The sequence below is a fragment of the Monodon monoceros genome, unplaced genomic scaffold (genome assembly GCF_005190385.1).
Source record: "Monodon monoceros isolate NGI ecotype Baffin Bay Population unplaced genomic scaffold, NGI_Narwhal_1 Super_Scaffold_11, whole genome shotgun sequence".
Taxonomy (NCBI): Eukaryota; Metazoa; Chordata; class Mammalia; order Artiodactyla; family Monodontidae; genus Monodon; species Monodon monoceros.
In genome coordinates this window covers 67,260,976-67,279,301 of record NW_021703767.1, presented here as the reverse complement: position 1 = coordinate 67,279,301, position 18,326 = coordinate 67,260,976, and the positions used below count along the sequence as shown (strand labels likewise).

The 18,326-nt window shown below is 37.0% G+C and overlaps 1 protein-coding gene across 7 annotated transcripts in view; it reads left to right on the top strand.

Annotated features, from left to right (window-relative positions):
• The window catches only part of GOLGB1 (golgin B1), an 86,928-nt gene that overhangs the window by 22,226 nt on the left and 46,376 nt on the right, over positions 1 to 18,326 (top strand). For 2 of the 7 annotated variants that reach the window (XM_029213828.1, XM_029213827.1), the window contains exons 5-10: positions 2,484 to 2,612; positions 5,684 to 5,809; positions 8,022 to 8,144; positions 9,255 to 9,368; positions 10,826 to 11,228; positions 12,217 to 12,332. In XM_029213828.1, coding sequence (XP_029069661.1) covers positions 2,484 to 2,612; positions 5,684 to 5,809; positions 8,022 to 8,144; positions 9,255 to 9,368; positions 10,826 to 11,228; positions 12,217 to 12,332 — 1,011 coding nt within the window. Of the gene's footprint in view, positions 1 to 2,483; positions 2,613 to 5,683; positions 5,810 to 6,680; positions 7,300 to 8,021; positions 8,145 to 9,254; positions 9,369 to 10,825; positions 11,229 to 12,216; positions 12,333 to 18,326 lie in introns of those variants that run through there. The other 5 variants (XM_029213831.1, XM_029213829.1, XM_029213830.1 and 2 more) reach the window with 4 other exon arrangements.

Below are 18,326 nucleotides of genomic sequence, written 5' to 3'. Positions count from 1 at the left end.
GGCTCTCATTATAGCAGGTCTTCACTAATCACAAAAATTTATGAAGCTAAAGTAATACAGCACTAAATGCAGTCCTTTTTTTTTTTTTCTTGCGGTACGCGGGCCTCTCACTGTTGTGGCCTCTCCCATTGCGGAGCACAGGCTCCAGATGTGCAGACTCAGCGGCCATGGCTCACGGGCCTAGCCGCTCCACGGCATGTGGGATCTTCCCAGACCAGGGCACGAACCCGTGTCCCCTGCATCGGCAGGCGGACTGTCAACCACTGCACCACCAGGGAAGCCCAGTGCAGTCCTTTTTTAAAAAAAAAATTTTTATTTATTTATTTGGCTGTGCTGGGTCTTAGTTGCAGCACATGGGATCTTCGTTGTGGCATGTGGGATCTTTTATTTGCGGCATGCAGGATCTTTAGTTGTGGCATGCAAACTCTTAGTTGTGACATGTGGGATCTAGTTCCCTGACCAGGGATCGAACCCAGGCCCCCTCCATTGTGAGCTCAGTGTCTTAGCCACTGGACCACCAGGGAAGTCCCCAATACTGTCCTTTCTTTTTGAGCTTGCAGTCTAGCTGGGCTGTGGGCCAAACACAGAATAAAAGGCCAACAGAACATATGGAAATTAAATATTAGTTGTGACCTAGACTTTCAGGGAGTTAAAAAGGCTAACAGGAAGAAAAAAAAATTAAATTGAGGCATTTAAGTAGGAGAGGCACATAGCTTTTGGAGGAGTTTTACCTTTAGTTAGAAGATTAAACTAGGTGAACTCTAAGGTTTCTCCCACCTCTGAAATTCTTTAGTTCAGTGACTTGATACAGAATATTCTTTGTCTTTATGGCCTCATAATAGTATATTAAAGTTTCATGCATTGTGGGCTTAATCAGCTAGACTACTTTGGGCTCCTCTAAGTGATGCTTTGTAGGTTTATGCCTGCCACCAACAAAAACGTTCAAGGTTGGGGATGGAGAGAGGAGTGAGGAAAGTGCCTATGCCTTTTGAGGAATAGAGCATTGTCCTAATACTTGTTATTATTACCTTTCCTCTATGGTTAAACCCCAAATATTCACATTCAGCCAGCTAGTTAGAGAACAAGAAACTTCAGTTGTTTGGAGAGTTTGGTATAGAATACAGAGAGGCCAGCACATCACAGTACACATTACCAGTTGGCTTAGATGTAACTCTACCTAAGAAACCTTTTAATTTTTTCTTAGATTTCATCCTGTTTTAGTTTTTGACCCACTAGTATTCTTATTCACAATGATTTTAGTTCTTGGGAAATGACATTTTAATCAATTCTCTAGGCACAACCTTTGGGGTCACTAGTTAGCTCACTAGTACTGTGGTTCGTCTTTCCTTCCTGGGTGTAATGCTCAGAAGATATTACTTTTCCTTAATTGATAGCCTTATTTAACTTCTCAAAGCTTATTTTAGAAGCTTCTCTTACTCTTCTCAACTAATGTATTCATTTTGATTCTTCTTTTCTTACTTTTTGTTTTTTTCCTCTCATTATTCTTTCTTCCCCCTGGCTGTGGTAGCACCAACCTGTCTCTCCCCATGTGGCTTTGTTTCTTTTAACTTTTCCCTCTGCTATGTTGTTAGATTTTGAAATCATCCATTTTATACTCTGCCTTCTTTTTTTTTTTAAAGCTCTGAGACCTTAAACAAATTATCATCTTGTAGCTTCATTTCCTTCCTCTGTTTTAAATAAAAGGGTTGGGTTAAATGATTTCTAAGTTCCAGCAATCAGTCACAGCAGCTCTTTAACTATTGTATACCCATGACAGAGCTTGATAGTCTCTGAAAAGCGTAGTTGAAGAAATGATGGCAATCCTCAGATACTTGACTGTTATGTGGAAGAAAGTGTAAAATTATTCTGTGTGGTTCCAATAAGCAGGCTAGGTTCATTTTGGGGGCTAGGGGCTGGTGGTGACTTCAGATGGGAGGTAGAATCTGGTTCAGTCGAAGGAAGAGATTTTGGGAAAAAATAGATTATTGAAATATTTGAATTCCTCCCCCCTTCCTGCCACTGTCTCTTTTATGATGCTTTGCCCCTCACTTAGCAGCTGTGTTTTCCTGAATTCTGTCCTCTTGTTCTTCAAGGCAGTGAGACTGAGTTTTCTGTTATGTTTTAGTCCTGTATGTCACTGACTGGTTTTGTCCTCAGACTAAAAACTATAAAAATGGGAAACATGGTGCCATTTCTTCCAAGTATTGACTCCCCTCTGGTATCTTCCTGCTTTTGGTTGCTCTCCAGCATTTTCAGATAGCTGTTCTTCTATATTGTCCAGTTTATAGTGGTTATCTGAGGGAGGGTGGTTTTAATAGGAACTACTTGGCCATACTGAAACTGGAAAACTCTAAGATTCCTTCCTTGTTGTTAGGTCAGGTGTTATTTTTTGCTTCCATCAGTTGGATAACACTATAATCAAATGGCTGTATAGGGCAAATTAGATTCTTTTATTTAAATGACTTTATCTCCTGTGTTTTCAGCATGACAAGAGTTCTACAGAAGAAGAGATGGAAGTAGAAAAGATAAAACATGAACTCCAGGAGAAGGAGGAACTAATTAGCAGTTTGCAAGCCCAGCTTAGCCAGGCACAGGCAGAGCAAACTACACAGGTAGGGGTATAAGTCACCTCATAATCATTCAGTTAACAAATCACTAAAGCCCAATGGATTGTTATATGACTAATAACATTAGTTCTATAATATTTGTCTATGAATCTATCAATTTCCTTCCTTCCTTCTTCCTTTTCCTTCTCTTCCCTCCCTTCCTTCCTTCCCCACTAAGTCTAGTAATTTTACTAGACTGTGCATTGGTGTTTGTCATCCATGGTTAGTATTTGTAGATACCCAGTATGCTTTTTCAATATTTGGTTTTGCACATTTTTATTTCACAAGAGTTTTCTTGAATTATATAGCTGTAGTATTTAGTCTGTTTTCTTCTTTGGGGACTTCTATTATCCATATGTTCTATCTTTGATTATCTTCCATTTTGTCACTTTTGGTTCCTTTTTACCTCTTCATTTTCAAAAGTTTCTTCTTTTTTTCTTCTTATTTAAGGCATTCTATGTTTATTTACTTTTGTGTTCCTTCTTGTTTTGTGTTCTTTTCTGAAATGAATTTTCAGAATTCATTTTGATTCAGAAGAATCAAAGTTTTCCTGAATTCTGTCACCTCATTTCTGAGTTTTTCTGATTCTCATTTTTTAATTTTATTCTTTCATGTCTTGTATAATTTTCTTAATTTTTTTAACACCTGTTGAAATAAATTGCAATTTTGATTTTTTAAAAATTAATTACTTTTATTGGAGTATAGTTGCTTTACAATGCAGTGTTAGTTTCTACAGCAAAGTGAATAAGCTATATGTATACTTACATCCCCTCTTTTTTGGATTTCCTTCCCATTTAGGTCACCACAGAGCACTGAGTAGAGTTCCCTACGCTATACAGTCGGTTCTCATTAGTTAGCTATTTTATACATAGTAGTGTATATATGTCAATCCCAATCTCACAGTCCATTCCATCCCCACTTCCCCCTTTGGTATCCATACTCGATTTGTTTTTTGAGCATGTCTATCATATGCTTTTCTCACCTGCTCCTTAGTTTTCTTTTTTATAATAATAACTTTGGATGGGATTTGACCTTGATCATTTTATGTTTCTTATTTTTGTGTGAAATTAATTTTCCTAAACTTTTAGAAGGAGGCTTGATTCAGGAAAACTTTTTTTATTTAACAGACTTTTTTCTTTTGTTGTTTTTGTGTTGTGTTCAAAGATAAGGCAGGTGGATTTCTGAGATTTCCTGGCTTTCTTCTTCCTGCCCTTCACTCTGGTCTATACCAAATTGGCTCAGTAGTAATATAATATGGGTCATGTGTATAATTTTAAATTTTTTAGCAGCTACATTACAAAAGGTAAAGAAGAAACAGGTAAACTTAATTTTAACAATATATTTCATTTAGTTCAATTTATTAAAAATATACTTTTAACATTAATATAAAATTATTTTTGTGTAAATTTATAATCTTTTTTCTGCACTAAGTCTGAAATTTGGTGTGTATTTTATATTATATATCAATTTGGATGCTAAATTTTCATTGGAAATACTTCATCTGTGTTTAGATTTCATAAAATTTCCAGTTGAGAAAATAGATTCATATACTCAAGTTGTTCCATACATATATAGAAACTTTCTAATAACTGAACTGAGTGCTGAAACATCATTTTCCTTTCATATTTGCATCCACGTTTAGAAACTGGTTAATTATTTAGAATCGTTAATTTGACTTTGAAAAACATATCAGCTTTAAAGCTACATCTGTGAGAAATGAAAGCACATGTCCACATAAAGACTTGTATATGCACGTTCATAGCAGCTTTACTTGTGAAACCAAAAACTAGAAACAACATGTCTATCAACAGGAGAATATTTAAACACACAATGGAATACTACTTAGAAATAAAAAGGAATGAACTATGCGTCGGTAGTACACCTTTATTTTAAACTTAAGTGTGTCTATACTTATTTTTGAACTAGAAAAATAATTCAATAAAAATAAGTATTTATATTTTAATTACCAATTATGATTTACATAGGTATCAACTGTTATTCATGCTCTCTGCATAAAGTATTCTAATAAACACATCACATAGGTGTGTAGGAAAAAAATTATTTAAATGGAATCAATCCATTGCCACTGGCTAGATAGCTGGTATGTTTATTGTTAACACTAGGAGCAACATGCACACTTATTACTTGCACAACAATTCAGCAGTATATTATGTGATGCCACAAGTAAAGTGAAATATAATCATACCAAAACACAATTGTATTTAATGGAAAAATAATTTATACTTAAGTTAATTAAAATTAACTAATATTAATAAATTTCTCATTTACATTAAGCATATTTCAAGCCCTTGATAGCCACATGAATTGATATATGAATATATCATAGTTGATAATGAATATCATAGCACGTGTATAGCCCTTTGTCTTCTATTTCTGTTATCCCTATTCTGTTTAATTTCTATTTCACACCTAGAAGTCTTTTCTTGGTGCAGTTGGTGTCTTGGAAGGCCGCCCTGATGAGTTAGTTTTGAGACTTCAGCTGGGCCAGATTGTTCTAGCACTTTTGTCCTTTTTTCTGTGGACCCCTTGCATTCAGCCAGTATTGGAGAATGGGAAAGCCCTGCCAATTTAAGCTGTTGTTCTAAGATTGGCCAACTGTGCTTTCCAATAAATTTACTGGCTATTTGGAGGTTTTCCTGTTCTCAAGGCCATCAGATGTTGCTCTGTCGCTGCCTTCTTCCTGTTGTACAGACTCTAATACCAGAGTCTTTTGGTGGCTTGTCTCTGCCTACTTGTATTTTGGAGTTTGTAGTACTACCTTCCTAATTTATTGTAAATATTGTCCATGGGTTTTTGATTTTATTATCTAGTTGTACTGTCTGGTTCTATGTGAGGATTCAGAGAAATTGAACAACTGCTGCTATTGTTTCTGTTTTCCTCTGACAAATAATTTTGATAATTAAAAAAAAAAACAAACACAGTACATCAATTCCCTTCAGTGTTAAGCAGAAATTAGAAGGATATTGGTAGGTATTTAGGGCAAATGAGAAAGGGAGGTCCAAGAATTAAGAGTGCCAATTCTTTTGCTTAAATATTTTTTTCTTCTATGTCTTCAGTTTGCTAAGAGTTCAACAGAGATGGAAGAATTTTTAATGATGAAGAAACAGCTCCAAGAGAAGGAGGAACTCATTAGCACTTTGCAAACCCAGCTCAGCCAGACACAGGCAGAGCAAGCTGCTCAGGTAGGGTGGAAGGTACCTCAGAATCATTAGAATAAAGAATCATGAAAGTTTAAGATTATTACATGACAAGTCACTTCAGACAGTCTATTTTTAAAACTTTAGTAGATGAAAGTATAGTAGCTAGAATATTACAGTAGAAATTAGAAGGGTGTGATAGTAGAAGAAATTAGAAGTGTTATTTACCTTGATGAATACACCATAGCTTAATTTATGGCTGTTTCTTAGTTCTACAGGCCCAGAAACTTGGTTTTAATAGCACACAGAGATTCTGTCTTTTAGGAAGGAATGAGCTTATGCTAAGTTCAAAAGAGACTGTTAGATAAACCAAAAGAAATACAAGTGATTAGGTCCATTATTTCTTTATAGTAAAATCTTAATGATAAGTTATAGTCAGATTACTTAGTGATTATGTAATGAGAAAGTGGTATAGGTTATCTGATTCAATGTTAAAAGGCACCAGTATGTGCCTTTCTTCTTCATAGTTATTTCTGCTTACCAGGACCAGACCGTTTGGACTGGCATCCTCAACTTTTTCTCTGTATTTTTCTAAATTTCCAGTTTGACCACCCACTCGTATTTTTCCTTTGGGAATGCTTTTGACTTAAGAAACCTTTTTTTTTTCTTTTTTCCCTCAAGTGCCTTTGTATAATAGCTAATCTTATCCATTGGGTGTTTGGTGTTTACTTTATTGATAACTTGTAGTATTAGTGGTGCTCTCTGTCTATGGATAACCTACTGCTGTGTATACATTTAAAACTGGATATCCTAAAATCCTTAGTTTTACCTATTAGCTTTTATTGTGTCCTTTTTTGTACACTTTATACAATGTAGGATGGAGAAATACAAAATATTTTTACCGAGTGGCTTAAAACATGGCAAGCCAAGATACACATACACACACACATGCACACACACACACACACACACACACACACACACACTATGATGGATCCGTTAATATCTTTATGTGAATTAACAAATCCATCAGAATACAAGCCATTCAGAATGTGCATCGCAAGCAACAATACAAACTGAAAGTATTTTGAGAGGTGAAAGGGGTTACTTGCATGTGACAACCCAGGAAGGTTACATGGAAAACTCAGGATTTAGGTAAAACTATGATGGATAGATAATATAGTTTCAACAAGGTGGGGAAAGGTATTCCAATTGTAGGGAATGCTGTAAGCAAAGTCTCAGGAAAAAGAATATGGTACATTTATGGGAAAGGTTGTGTAGATGTGTTTGGCTCATGAAGGACTCCAATGCATATACATTTGAAACACAGGATTTCAAATTCATAGTGATTTCAGAATTCAGATAATCAAAGATATTATGAAGATTTTTTTTCTCCTACCTAGAAGGAGAGCAAAGGTTGGTTCAAGGTGTCACAAATTGAAAAATCAACAATAGTTGAAGGACCTGTGCAAAATGGACACGCGAAGAGCTGTTTGGCATGCTTAACCACAGATCTTAAGGAAGTGAATAAGCAGGTGTGCACGCGCACACACACACACACACACACAAAACCTATGAACAAAACAAAAACACTGCTACCAAGCAACTCACAACCAGTCAATTTATTTCCATTTCATTTTGTTCAGAGCCAGTTACAAATGAGGGTGATCTAGAAGCCTGAAAGTAATGACAGTTGAAAATAGCTGTCTGGGGAGGTGGTGTGGATTTGGATGGAAATATACCGAGTTCTTTGGTAGAAGCAATTCTTTGAAAATGAGATCTGAAAGAAAGATTTGTATTTCCAGTTGTAGAGAATCTTGAGTAAAAGATACATTAGTTTGAAGCTTATATTTATAAACTGAAAGTTTTTGAGCGTGAGTGTGATATTCAAAGAATTGTCTAGGGCTTAACAGGAATCTAACTTTGTATCTTTAATATTCTAATCTCCTTAGATCTTTTAAAAATATACCTCTTGTATATTTAAACACTTCTATTAACCATGCAAATACAGTTTTTCTTCAAAATTTATGTTTAGGCTGACTTCTGAATTTGATGGTAGGCTTTCTCTCTCATTCCGAAGTTAGCATCAAAGCCTATCTCTCTTCCAAAATTCTCATCCTTGGCATTCAAAATTTAATCTGAAAACCTTATTGTGTATCAATTCTCAGTGTCTGTGTTTGGAGAATAGTCTGTAAGTTTTGTTTGTGCGATATTCTGGGAGTGTAACTTGTATAGTTTCTCTGGTGTGTGTCTTCAGTTGAGTTCCATGCAGCAGGTGGTCCGAGAGAAAGATGCCCGCTTTGAGACACAAGTTCGTCTTCATGAAGATGAGCTTCTTCAGTTAGTAACCCAGGCAGATGTGGAAACAGAGATGCAACAGGTGTGTTGCTAAAACCTAGTAGAATGATTGTAGTTTTGGTTAACATTTAATTAAGTTATCACAGCCACTTTTCCACCCTTACCCACTGCTCTTCACTTGGTCTGGGTTTGCTCATTAATTGCCTTCTTTTCGGTGTTCTTCTCTTCTGTTGCATATTGCTTATTTATTTTCCCTTACCTTGCCTCTTACCCCTCTAATCAGGTTGTCACTACTCAAAAGCTGAGTTTAATTGGCAAATGTATGTGGTAGTCAGAAATTGGTTTCTCTTCAGTTTGCTGATTGTAGCTACCTTTGTGCATTGAAAACCTGATCCAAAGCTTCAAAAACAATGAAGTCAGTTTTACACTTTAGAAAATTTAAAGATAAAAAGCAGTGATTTTGAAGCCATAAGGTCTTTTATTAACTCATTCATTATTTTTAATTCATTGAGTAATTTTTGAAAATTGGCTTCATTGTTTTTAAGTTTGTCATCGACTAACTCAAAAGTATCTGTTTCTGTTTAGTATGTAGTGCAGTGTGGTACCCAAAGGCCCTCCAGTGGTATTTCCTAGCTGATTCATTTAACTGTTTTTGAGCTTCTTCCAAATTCTAGGCAATCCTTCAGAATATACCACTAAATAAAGTTAATTTATATAGCACTTTTTAAAGTAGTATATTAATATATACATGTATTGTTGACTTATTCATTCAACAAATGTTTACCAAGTGACTGTCCCATGCATGAAACTAGAAGAGAAATGGTTCTTGCCTATAGAGAATATTCTCTTTGGTGAGTGGGATATACGTGTACCTATGTTATTTAGGTACAGGACATGACTATATAATTTTAAAAGTGGATATGTGTAATAAATATCTAATTATTAAAAAGGTTCCCTAATTCAGGGACTTCCTTGTGTCAGTTTGGTTGTTGTTGGTGCTCTGAAGAAGACATTTTTGGAGATTCTTTGTTGCTGCTGGATAGGAAGCATGGCATGCTGGTGTCCGACCCTTTAATCTGTCATCCTCAACATCTAAAAATCTTAAGTACACAAGTCTACCTGACATTTTGAAAGGTAAGCAGATAATGATGCTCATGTGTTAGCACATTATGTCTAAACGTTTTCTTCTCAGAAATTGAGGGTGCTGCAGAGGAAGCTTGAGGAGCATGAAGAAGCCTTGTTGGGCCGTGCTCAGGTTGTGGACCTGCTGCAACAGGAGCTGACTGCTGCTGAACAGAGAAACCAGGTACTGCCTTCTCTACTACCTGCCTTGGGAGTATTCATTTCCACTTTAGTTTGCCAGGCAGCAGGTATAAAATCCTGTTAGAAGCCTTCAGAGAATTGATGCCATTTATTCATTCTTTCAACAAATTCCCTGTGCTTAAGTGGTGGTGATACTATGATGAGCAAAATATATACAGTTCCTTCCCTCATGAGGCTTACATTTCACATCTTTTATTGTTGCTCTTTTCCTTTGTGATTTTAAGTCTAGGGTCCTAGTTTCTTTAGAATGTCATATTTTCATCTAAGGAGTTTCTTTTCTGTCAGTTTACCCCTTCTCTGTCTTCAGTGGTTCTTGTGCTTTATGTACTGTCCCTTCTTTGTTTGTTTTGTTGTTTAACTTTATGTTGGTTTGAAATAATCCCACCATGCAATATTCCCTTAAATTTAAAGGTGATTAAGGAGGCTGATGTTCTAAAATCTTAAACTCAGGTATCCTATTCCCTGACTGTAGCCCATCCTGTCATTCCCTTTCTTAGGCTGTCCTGACTTTCATTCTCATTAAGATTCCTTGATCCTTTCATGTGTTGCTCTGGTATGTTGGTTCTTTCTTGGCCTCGCTCCTTTCCTTATTTGGTATAGATCTGCGACTGCGATTTGGACTACTCCTTTACCAGCCCTTGGATTCCCTGTGTCCCTGCCCCTTCGCATCCAGGGAGCCAAATCCTAATGTGGAATCGGTGCTATGGTCCACATTCTCTGCTTGTTCATCTGGGTCCCGCATGCTGCTGGAGAAAGTCATATCCTTTCTTCTTAATTTTCAACTCTCCTTGAGAACGACTGTCTTTCTTGCATAGAAACATGTTCCCCTATCTCCAGTTCTAACAGAACCCATACCCTGACCCTGAGTCCCCTTTCTGGCTGTCATTGAATAGTCAGGTTCAAATCCCAGTTGTGCTACTTACTAGATAGGTACTGTGGAGATAGTTACATATGTGTGACTTTATGGTAAGTTTCCATTCTCTGCTCCTTTTAGTACCTTATAAGTATCTCTCTCATGGCCTCTAATATTTTGTATTATAATGATCTGTTTAAGTGTGACTCTCTCACTAAACTCTGAGTTCCTTGAGGGCAGGGACTGGATCCATTTATTCAGTATTTATTGAGCACCACATACTCAGTATGCCATATATTATGCTAGATGCTGGAGAACAGTGATGATAAAACAGACACAGTCCCTTTCCTTATTGAACTAATTTTGTATTGGGAGACACATAAGTGAAAAGCTAATGACACAAATAAATATATATATGAATAGAAACTGTCAAAAGTATCAAGAAGCAAAAACAGAGGGTCTTATGGAATTGTAGGTTTGGTCCTGAGTGTCTAGGCCTGGGCTTCACCTAGAAGAGGCTCTTCACTATGCTTATTGAAATGAAAGAATGAATTTATGGTTCATGAGGCTTTGTCTTTTTTTCTTAGATTTTCTCCCAGCAGTTACAGCAGATAGAAGCTGAGCAGAGTACTTTAAGGAACACTATAGAAACAGAAAGACAGGAGTCCAAGATTCTGATGGAAAAGATGGAACTTGAAGTGGCAGAGAGAAAGCTATCTTTCCATAACCTGCAGGAAGAAATGCATCATCTTCTAGAACAGCTTGAACAGGCAGGTCAAGCCCAGGCTGAACTGCAGTCCCGGTACAGTGCTTTGGAGCAGAAGCACAAAACAGAAATGGCAGAGAAGACCTCTCACATTTTGAGTCTTCAAAAGACTGAACAAGAGCTGCACTCTGCCTGTGATGCCCTAAAGGATCAAAATTCAAAGCTTCTCCAAGATAAGAGTGAACAGGCAGCTCATTCAGCTCAGGTCATTCAGCAGCTGGAAGGTCAGTATTTGATTGCATTTGAAGCCCATTTGTCTAGCCCATTTGTCTAGCATCCCTTTAAAATTTCAGGGATCTCTTAGTGGCATCATTTGCTTAAACCAATTGAATGAATAGAATGATTAAGAAAGGTGTCTCTTCTGAACTCTTTGTTGCATTTCTCCCATCTCTGACTGAAGTTATAATCTGGCTTAATAAAATTATTATTATAGTACTAAAAACTATTGATAGTAATGTGTCAGACATTAAAAAGAACGCTATGTGAAACATAACTGTGGTCTGAAGGGTTCACTGACTGAAATGAGTAGGATTTGAATTAATTTGCGGAAAGCTCAGGCCAGATCTAGCTGCAAAGGTAGGGAGACTGAATTGCGTGGAGTCATCTTCACTTCTAAATATGGATCTGAATGCTTTTCTTATAGGTGAAAATTTCTTTTTAAAGAAAACTTTTTTAAAAATGTGTTATTATTAAAGTAATACATGCCTCTGATTTAGTTTAATTCTAAAAGATTGGCATACAGGAAAGATTTTAGAAAGCATTAAATTGAACATCTGTATTGAAGAGAGCTGAACATTAATCAGAAAGCCTTAAGGGACATTACATGGGAACAGTGTGTTACATGAGCATGCTGTTCTCTTAATTGAACCATGTTCATGTTTAAAACATCTCAGTAGGATTTATAATGCTTACGTGGAGAGTGAAGAAAATAAAATAAAAAATGCTAAGGGCATTTTCAAGGGGGAAAGGAAAAATGACTTTAAAAAAAAATACCTAGACCTGTTTTATTTTACCTTTGAAGGAGGTTTACTGAGATGTCCTTTGGTCCTTGAGAGCATTTAAACAATTTATAAAAATGATGGTATTGGCATCGTAATTTTAATTAAGATAACGGAACTAGAATAAACAGCATATGGTGTATCCCTAGAAGATAACTCACTAAGTTTCAGGCTTGAGGCAAAGATCATTTCAATTTTATTTTCTTTTCCTTAGATCAACTCCAGGAAAAATCCGAAGAAATCAACCAATTTCTAAATAAAGCAACGTTGCTAAAACATGAAATAGCATCTCAGACTTCTTTGCCAGATGTTTCTAACGAGGGCACACAGGTAATTAAATGTGTACTTCTTATGAATATGATCTATTTGTCTTTGCTGTATCTACACTTGGGTGTTCTAATAGAATTTATTCCAGAAAGCAGTATAAGCCTTCTCTCTTTTCTGCCTACACAATGCTTTTTTGGAGCCAATTCTATTTGAAAGGAAACATGAAAGACAGTAGTGTCCCAACAATGAATAATGAGAAAAAAGTAGACAATGAGCAGCATAACCTCAAGAGCCTTTCTAACCTCTACAGCCTTTCTGTATTGGAGATGAGTCATTAATTTTAATCTTATAATCAGCTTTCCCAGTTGAGAAATCAATTTTGTTTTTGGTAGACTGAGATTTGATCAGGTTTAAAGTATACAGTTCAGTCTAACCAAACTTAAAAGTCTATTGTAGAAATCATAATGCCCACATTAATCAGTTAACAGTAAAAAGTTTAATTTCCTGTTGATTGGCCAGTATATTCTCTCTGCCTTCTATAAAAGTCTCCGGGGAGCTAGATTTTAATCACCAGAAGGCTGCTTATTGAGCTTGAATATCAGAACAAGGAGAGTTAGTTTGATGATCTTAATTAACTAGTGTCAAGCTGGGATAACTGGATTAATTCATCTCCATTATAAGATTATACCCTTCCAAAATGACAGATATAGGGGTCAGCAGAGTCCCATAGTTCCTGGGCAGTACTGTGCACTGACAAAAATTTTTCCTTCCTGGTTTTTGGCATCTAGGCTTTCCAATCTCTTCTATTCTCCCATTCTCAACTTTTTCCTCCCGTGTTTTGTTAAGACATTTTTCAGCAACTCTAAAAAATTCAGATTCCATATATATGTTTTAGCATACAGAATTTTTCTCTTTCTGACTTACTTCATTCTGTATGACAGACTCTAGGTCCATCCACCTCACTACAAATAATTCAATTTTGTTTCTTTTTATGGCTGAATAATATTCCATTGTATATATGTGCCACATCTTCTTTATCCATTCATCTGTCAGTGGGCACTTAGGTTGCTTCCATGTCCTGGCTCTTGTAAATAGAGCTGCAATGAACATTGTGGTACATGACTCTTTTTGAATTATGGTTTTCTCAGGGTATATGCCCAGTAGTGGGATTGCTGGGTCGTATGGTAGTTCTATTTTTAGTTTTTTAAGGAACCTCCATACTGTTCTCCATAGTGGCTGTATCAATTTACATTCCCACCAGCAGTGCAAGAGGGTTCCCTTTTCTCCACACCCTCTCCAGCATTTATTGTTTGTAGATTTTTTTGATGATGGCCATTCTGACCAGTGTGAGGTGATACCTCATTGTAGTTTTGATTTGCATTTCTCTAATGATCAGTGATGTTGAGCATCCTTTCATGTGTTTGTTGGCAGTCTGTATATCTTCTTTGGAGAAATGTCTATTTAGGTCTTCTGCCCATTTTTGGATTGGGTTGTTTGTTTTTTTGATATTGAGCTGCATGAGCTGCTTGTAAATTTTGGAAATTAATCCTTTGTCAGTTGCTTCATTTGCAAATATTTTCTCCCATTCTGAGGGTTGTCTTTCCATCTTTATGGTTTCCTTTGCTGTGCTTTTAAGTTTCATTAGGTCCCATTTGTTTATTTTTGTTTTTATTTCCATTTCTCTAGGAGGTGGGTCAAAAAAGATCTTGCTGTGATTTATGTCATAGGGTGTTGGACCTATGTTTTCCTCTAAGAGTTTTATAGTGTCTGGCCTTACATTTATGTGTTTAATCCATTTTGAGTTTATTTATGTGTATGGTGTTAGGGAGTGTTCTAATTTCATTCTTTTACATGTAGCTGTCCAGTTTTCCCAGCACCACTTATTGAAGAGGCTGTCTTTTCTCCATTGTATATTCTTGCCTCCTTTATCAAAAATTAGGTGACCATATGTGCGTGGGTTTATCTCTGGGCTTTCTATCCTCTTCCATTGATCTATATTTCTGTTTTTGTGCCAGGACCGTACTGTCTTGATTACTGTAGCTTTGTAGTATAGTCTGAAGTCCGGGGGCCTGACTCCTCCAGCTCCTAAAAAAAAAAATGGTTCTGAAGAATGTAGGGGCAGGACAGGAAGAGAATAGACTTGAGGACATGGGAAGGGGGAAGGGTAAGCTGGGAAGAAGTGAGAGAGTGGCATGGACATATATACACTACCAAATGTAAAATAGATAGCTAGTGGGAAGCAGCCTCATAGCACAGGGAGATCATCTCGGTGCTTTGTGACCACCTAAAAGGGTGGGATGGGGAGGGTTGGGGGGAGACGCAAGAGGGAGGAGATATGGGCATATATGTATATGTATAGTTGATTCACTTTGTTAAAAAGCAGAAACTAACACACTATTGTAAAGCAATTATACTCCAATAAAGATGTCAAAAAAACAAAAAATAAATAAAAATAAAAACAAAAATTCAAAGAATTTTATGGTGAACACCTGCATACTCACCATTTAGATTCTATTAATATTTACTATATTTGCTTTATCATATATCTATCCATTTATCCATCTACCAATTCATCTTAATTTTTTGTACATTTCACAGTAAGTTGTAGACATCAGTACATTTTTCTCTAAATATTTCGGCATGCATATCATTGACTAGATTTTGATATTTGTTTATAGTTCTTTTTCTTTTGAAGTGAGATTTACAAAACATGAAATGTACAGGTATTAAGTGTACCGTTCATTGAGTGTTGTCAAATGCGTTACCCAAATCCCTATCAAGATATATCACCCTACAAAGTACCCTTTTGCAGTCAACCGCATTACTCCCCTCCAGAGATGAACCAATGTTCTATATTTTTACCGTAGATTAATTTTGCATGTTTTATAGCCTATAAATGTAATTGTACAGTTGTGTTATTTTGTAGAAAACTTCTTTCACTCAGCATATTTTGAGATTCATTTATATTATCATATGTATCATAATTTATTCTTTTATATTGCTGAGAAGTATTCCATTTTATGAATATACTGTATTTTCCTTTTGCATGACTGTGCTATAATTTCCTTTTGATGGATAACTGGTCTTTTTATGCTTTGGGTATTATGAATTAAGCTGCTATGGACATTCTTGTACGAGTATTTGTGTGGACATATGTTTTCATTTGTCTTCATTAAATGCTAGTTGAGGAATTTCTGGGCCATAGAGTAAGAATATATTTAGCTTTATAGGGAAATGCTGGATCTTCTTCCAAAGTGATTATATTGTTTATACTCTCACCTAAAATATATGAGAGTTCTAGTTGCTCTGCATCTTCTCTAAGATTTGGTATTACCAATTTTTAAAATTTTAGCCATTTTAATGGGTATGTAGTGGTAGGTCAGTGTGGTTTCAATTTGCATCTCCCCAATGACAAATGACGTTGAACATGTTTACTTGAGATTCTTGGACATTTGTATATCTTCTTTTGGTGAAGTATCTGTTCATGTCATTTCCTCATTTTAAAAATTGAGTTTTTTGCCTATTTATCAAGTTGTAGTAATTCTTTATACATCCTGAATGCCAATTTATTATCAGGCATGTTTGGTAAATATTTTCTCCCATGCTGTGTCTTGCTTCTTTTTCTTTTTTAATTTTTTTAAATTGAAAATCACATATTGAATTTTTTTATTAAAAGTAGAATTTCTTTTTTAATATTTATTTATTTGGTTCCACCGGGTCTTAGTTGCAGCAGGTGGGCTCCTTAGTTGCAGCTCGTGGACTCCTTAGTTGCAGCTCACCGGCTCCTTAGTTGTGGCATGCGAACTCTTATTTGCAGCATTCATTTGGGATCTAGTTCCCTGACCAGGGATCGAACCTGGACCCCCTGCATTGGGAGCGTGGAGTCTTATCCACTGCAGCACAAGGGAAATCCCCGTGGCTTGCTTCTTATCCATTTTCTTCATGATGTTCTTTAATTAGCAGACATTTAAAATTTTGATAAAGTCTGTTATTTATCATATTTATCATTTTTTTTCTGGTTATAATTTTCTTTGTCCTGTGTGTGAAACCTTTGCTTAACCCCAAGTCATGAAGATATTCTCTTATGTTTTCTTCCACAAGCTATATAGTTTTAGCTTTCACAGTTAAGTCTCTGAACCTCAATAAATTTTTGTGTGTGGTGTAAGATAAGGGTCAAGTTTTATTTTTTTCCCTATATGGATATCCAATTGTCTCTGCACCATTTCTTGAAAAGACTTTACTTTCCTCATCGGATTGCTTTGGTACCTTTGTTGAAAACAAATGATTAATAGGTCTATTTATGAGCTTTCTAGTCTATGAGCTTTCTAGTCTAGTCTAGCCAATTCTTAGGCCTGTATCATAATTTTTTTCGGGCAAGGCTTTATTGAGGCAACAGAGGGAAGTGAGAACAAGTAACAGGGTCCCTTGCTGGCTGGCTCCCTGAGGGGAGGCGAGCTTGTTCCTTATATGGGGTCAGGGTAGGGGTGTGTCCAGGGGTCTTGCTGGAGGGGTGGCTTAGGTGGTTTGCCCACCCCTAAGGTGGTGTTGTAGCATATGCTCAGTACCCTGCTTTTGCTCCCAATACCCTGTTTTTGCTCCAAGCTCTTCAAAAGTGGCAGTTGGGTGTTTTTGGTCTCTTTGTATCTTTTGGGTCCAGAATTTGCCCCAACTGCACATGCACGCAGTTATTTTTAGTCCCATATAGTTTCTTTGTATTTTGTTGCTGGAGGAGATGTTTGTCCAGGTGCAGGCACTGCAGCACTGCAGCAAAGGGTCCTAGGTCCCAGCCTATCTCATCCCCTGCTGAGAGACTCTACACCCTTATTCTTAAGGGGTAAGGGACCGAAGGTCTCTTCTTCTGAAACTTCTTCCTGTATAAGGGGACAGGGGCCACAGACCCTAGCCCCTAGAGGTGTAGAAGTCTCTTGCTGACTGTCCCAAGGACCTGGGCCACTTTCTGCTGGAATGGGCTGAATTCCTTGAGCCATCATGAGCCTTACTTCAAATTGTCAGAGCCCAGAAGACACAAACTCAATCAAAAGGTTAAACAAACAAGGGCTGTAAAGGAGAAAAACAACAATAGCCATTAAAGGGCCTAGGAAGGGAAGGAACCAGGTTACTTTGGGAGGGCTTCCTTAACTGTTGACCTGACAGGGGAGGCAATGTGGTCCCTGCCAAGAAGCCATTCTGTTTGGGTGTATATTTTTGTTAATCTCGGGGTTAAAGTTCAACATGTTTCTCTATTTTTAGAATGGAAGGTCTGGGTTGGTCCCAGCTCTCCTTTTTGGACCGAAAAGTCTTAGTCACAGGTTTACAACAATAGGTAAGACAACAGAGTACTAGACAAAATATAGTCTAAATCAGTATGACTGAAAAGAAAAGGGTTATGAGAAAACAAAAACCTCCTGCCAGAAAGCTTTTTATTTTTTTTGCGGTACGCGGGCCTCTCACTGTTGTGGCCTCTCCCGTGGCGGAGCACAGGCTCCGGACGCGCAGGCTCAGAGGCCATGGCTTACGGGCCTAGCCGCTCCGCAGCATGTGGATCTTCCCAGACCAGGGCACGAACCTGTGTCCCCTGCATCGGCAGGCAGACTCTCAACCACTGCGCCACCAGGGAAACCCCAGAAAGCTTTTTATACCTTGTGGTATCCAAGAGAACAAACTGGAGAACCAGTTTTCAGTTTCCCTGCCCATATTGAATAGTGAGGATTGGTGGTTAATTGTCTGCTGAAATTAGGTGGTTTGTTGTCAGATATTCTCAATGTTGGTTTCTACCCGGTACGGGCATCAGGGCTGTTTTCTTTGCCTCCCGATGTGCCCTGTTCCCTTAGGTAATTTGAGAATTTTCCTTTTGATGCCCACAGCAGTGAATGACTTCTACTAGTGTTGATTTTTGAGCACTTCTATGAGTTGTAATATCTCAGCCCCATATGTTACAGTGGAATTTTTTGCATTTAAAAGTCCTCTTTCTTTCCAGATTAGCTGCATGGGCATGTAAAACAAGGAAGGCATATATATATATATATATATATATATATATATATATATATATATATA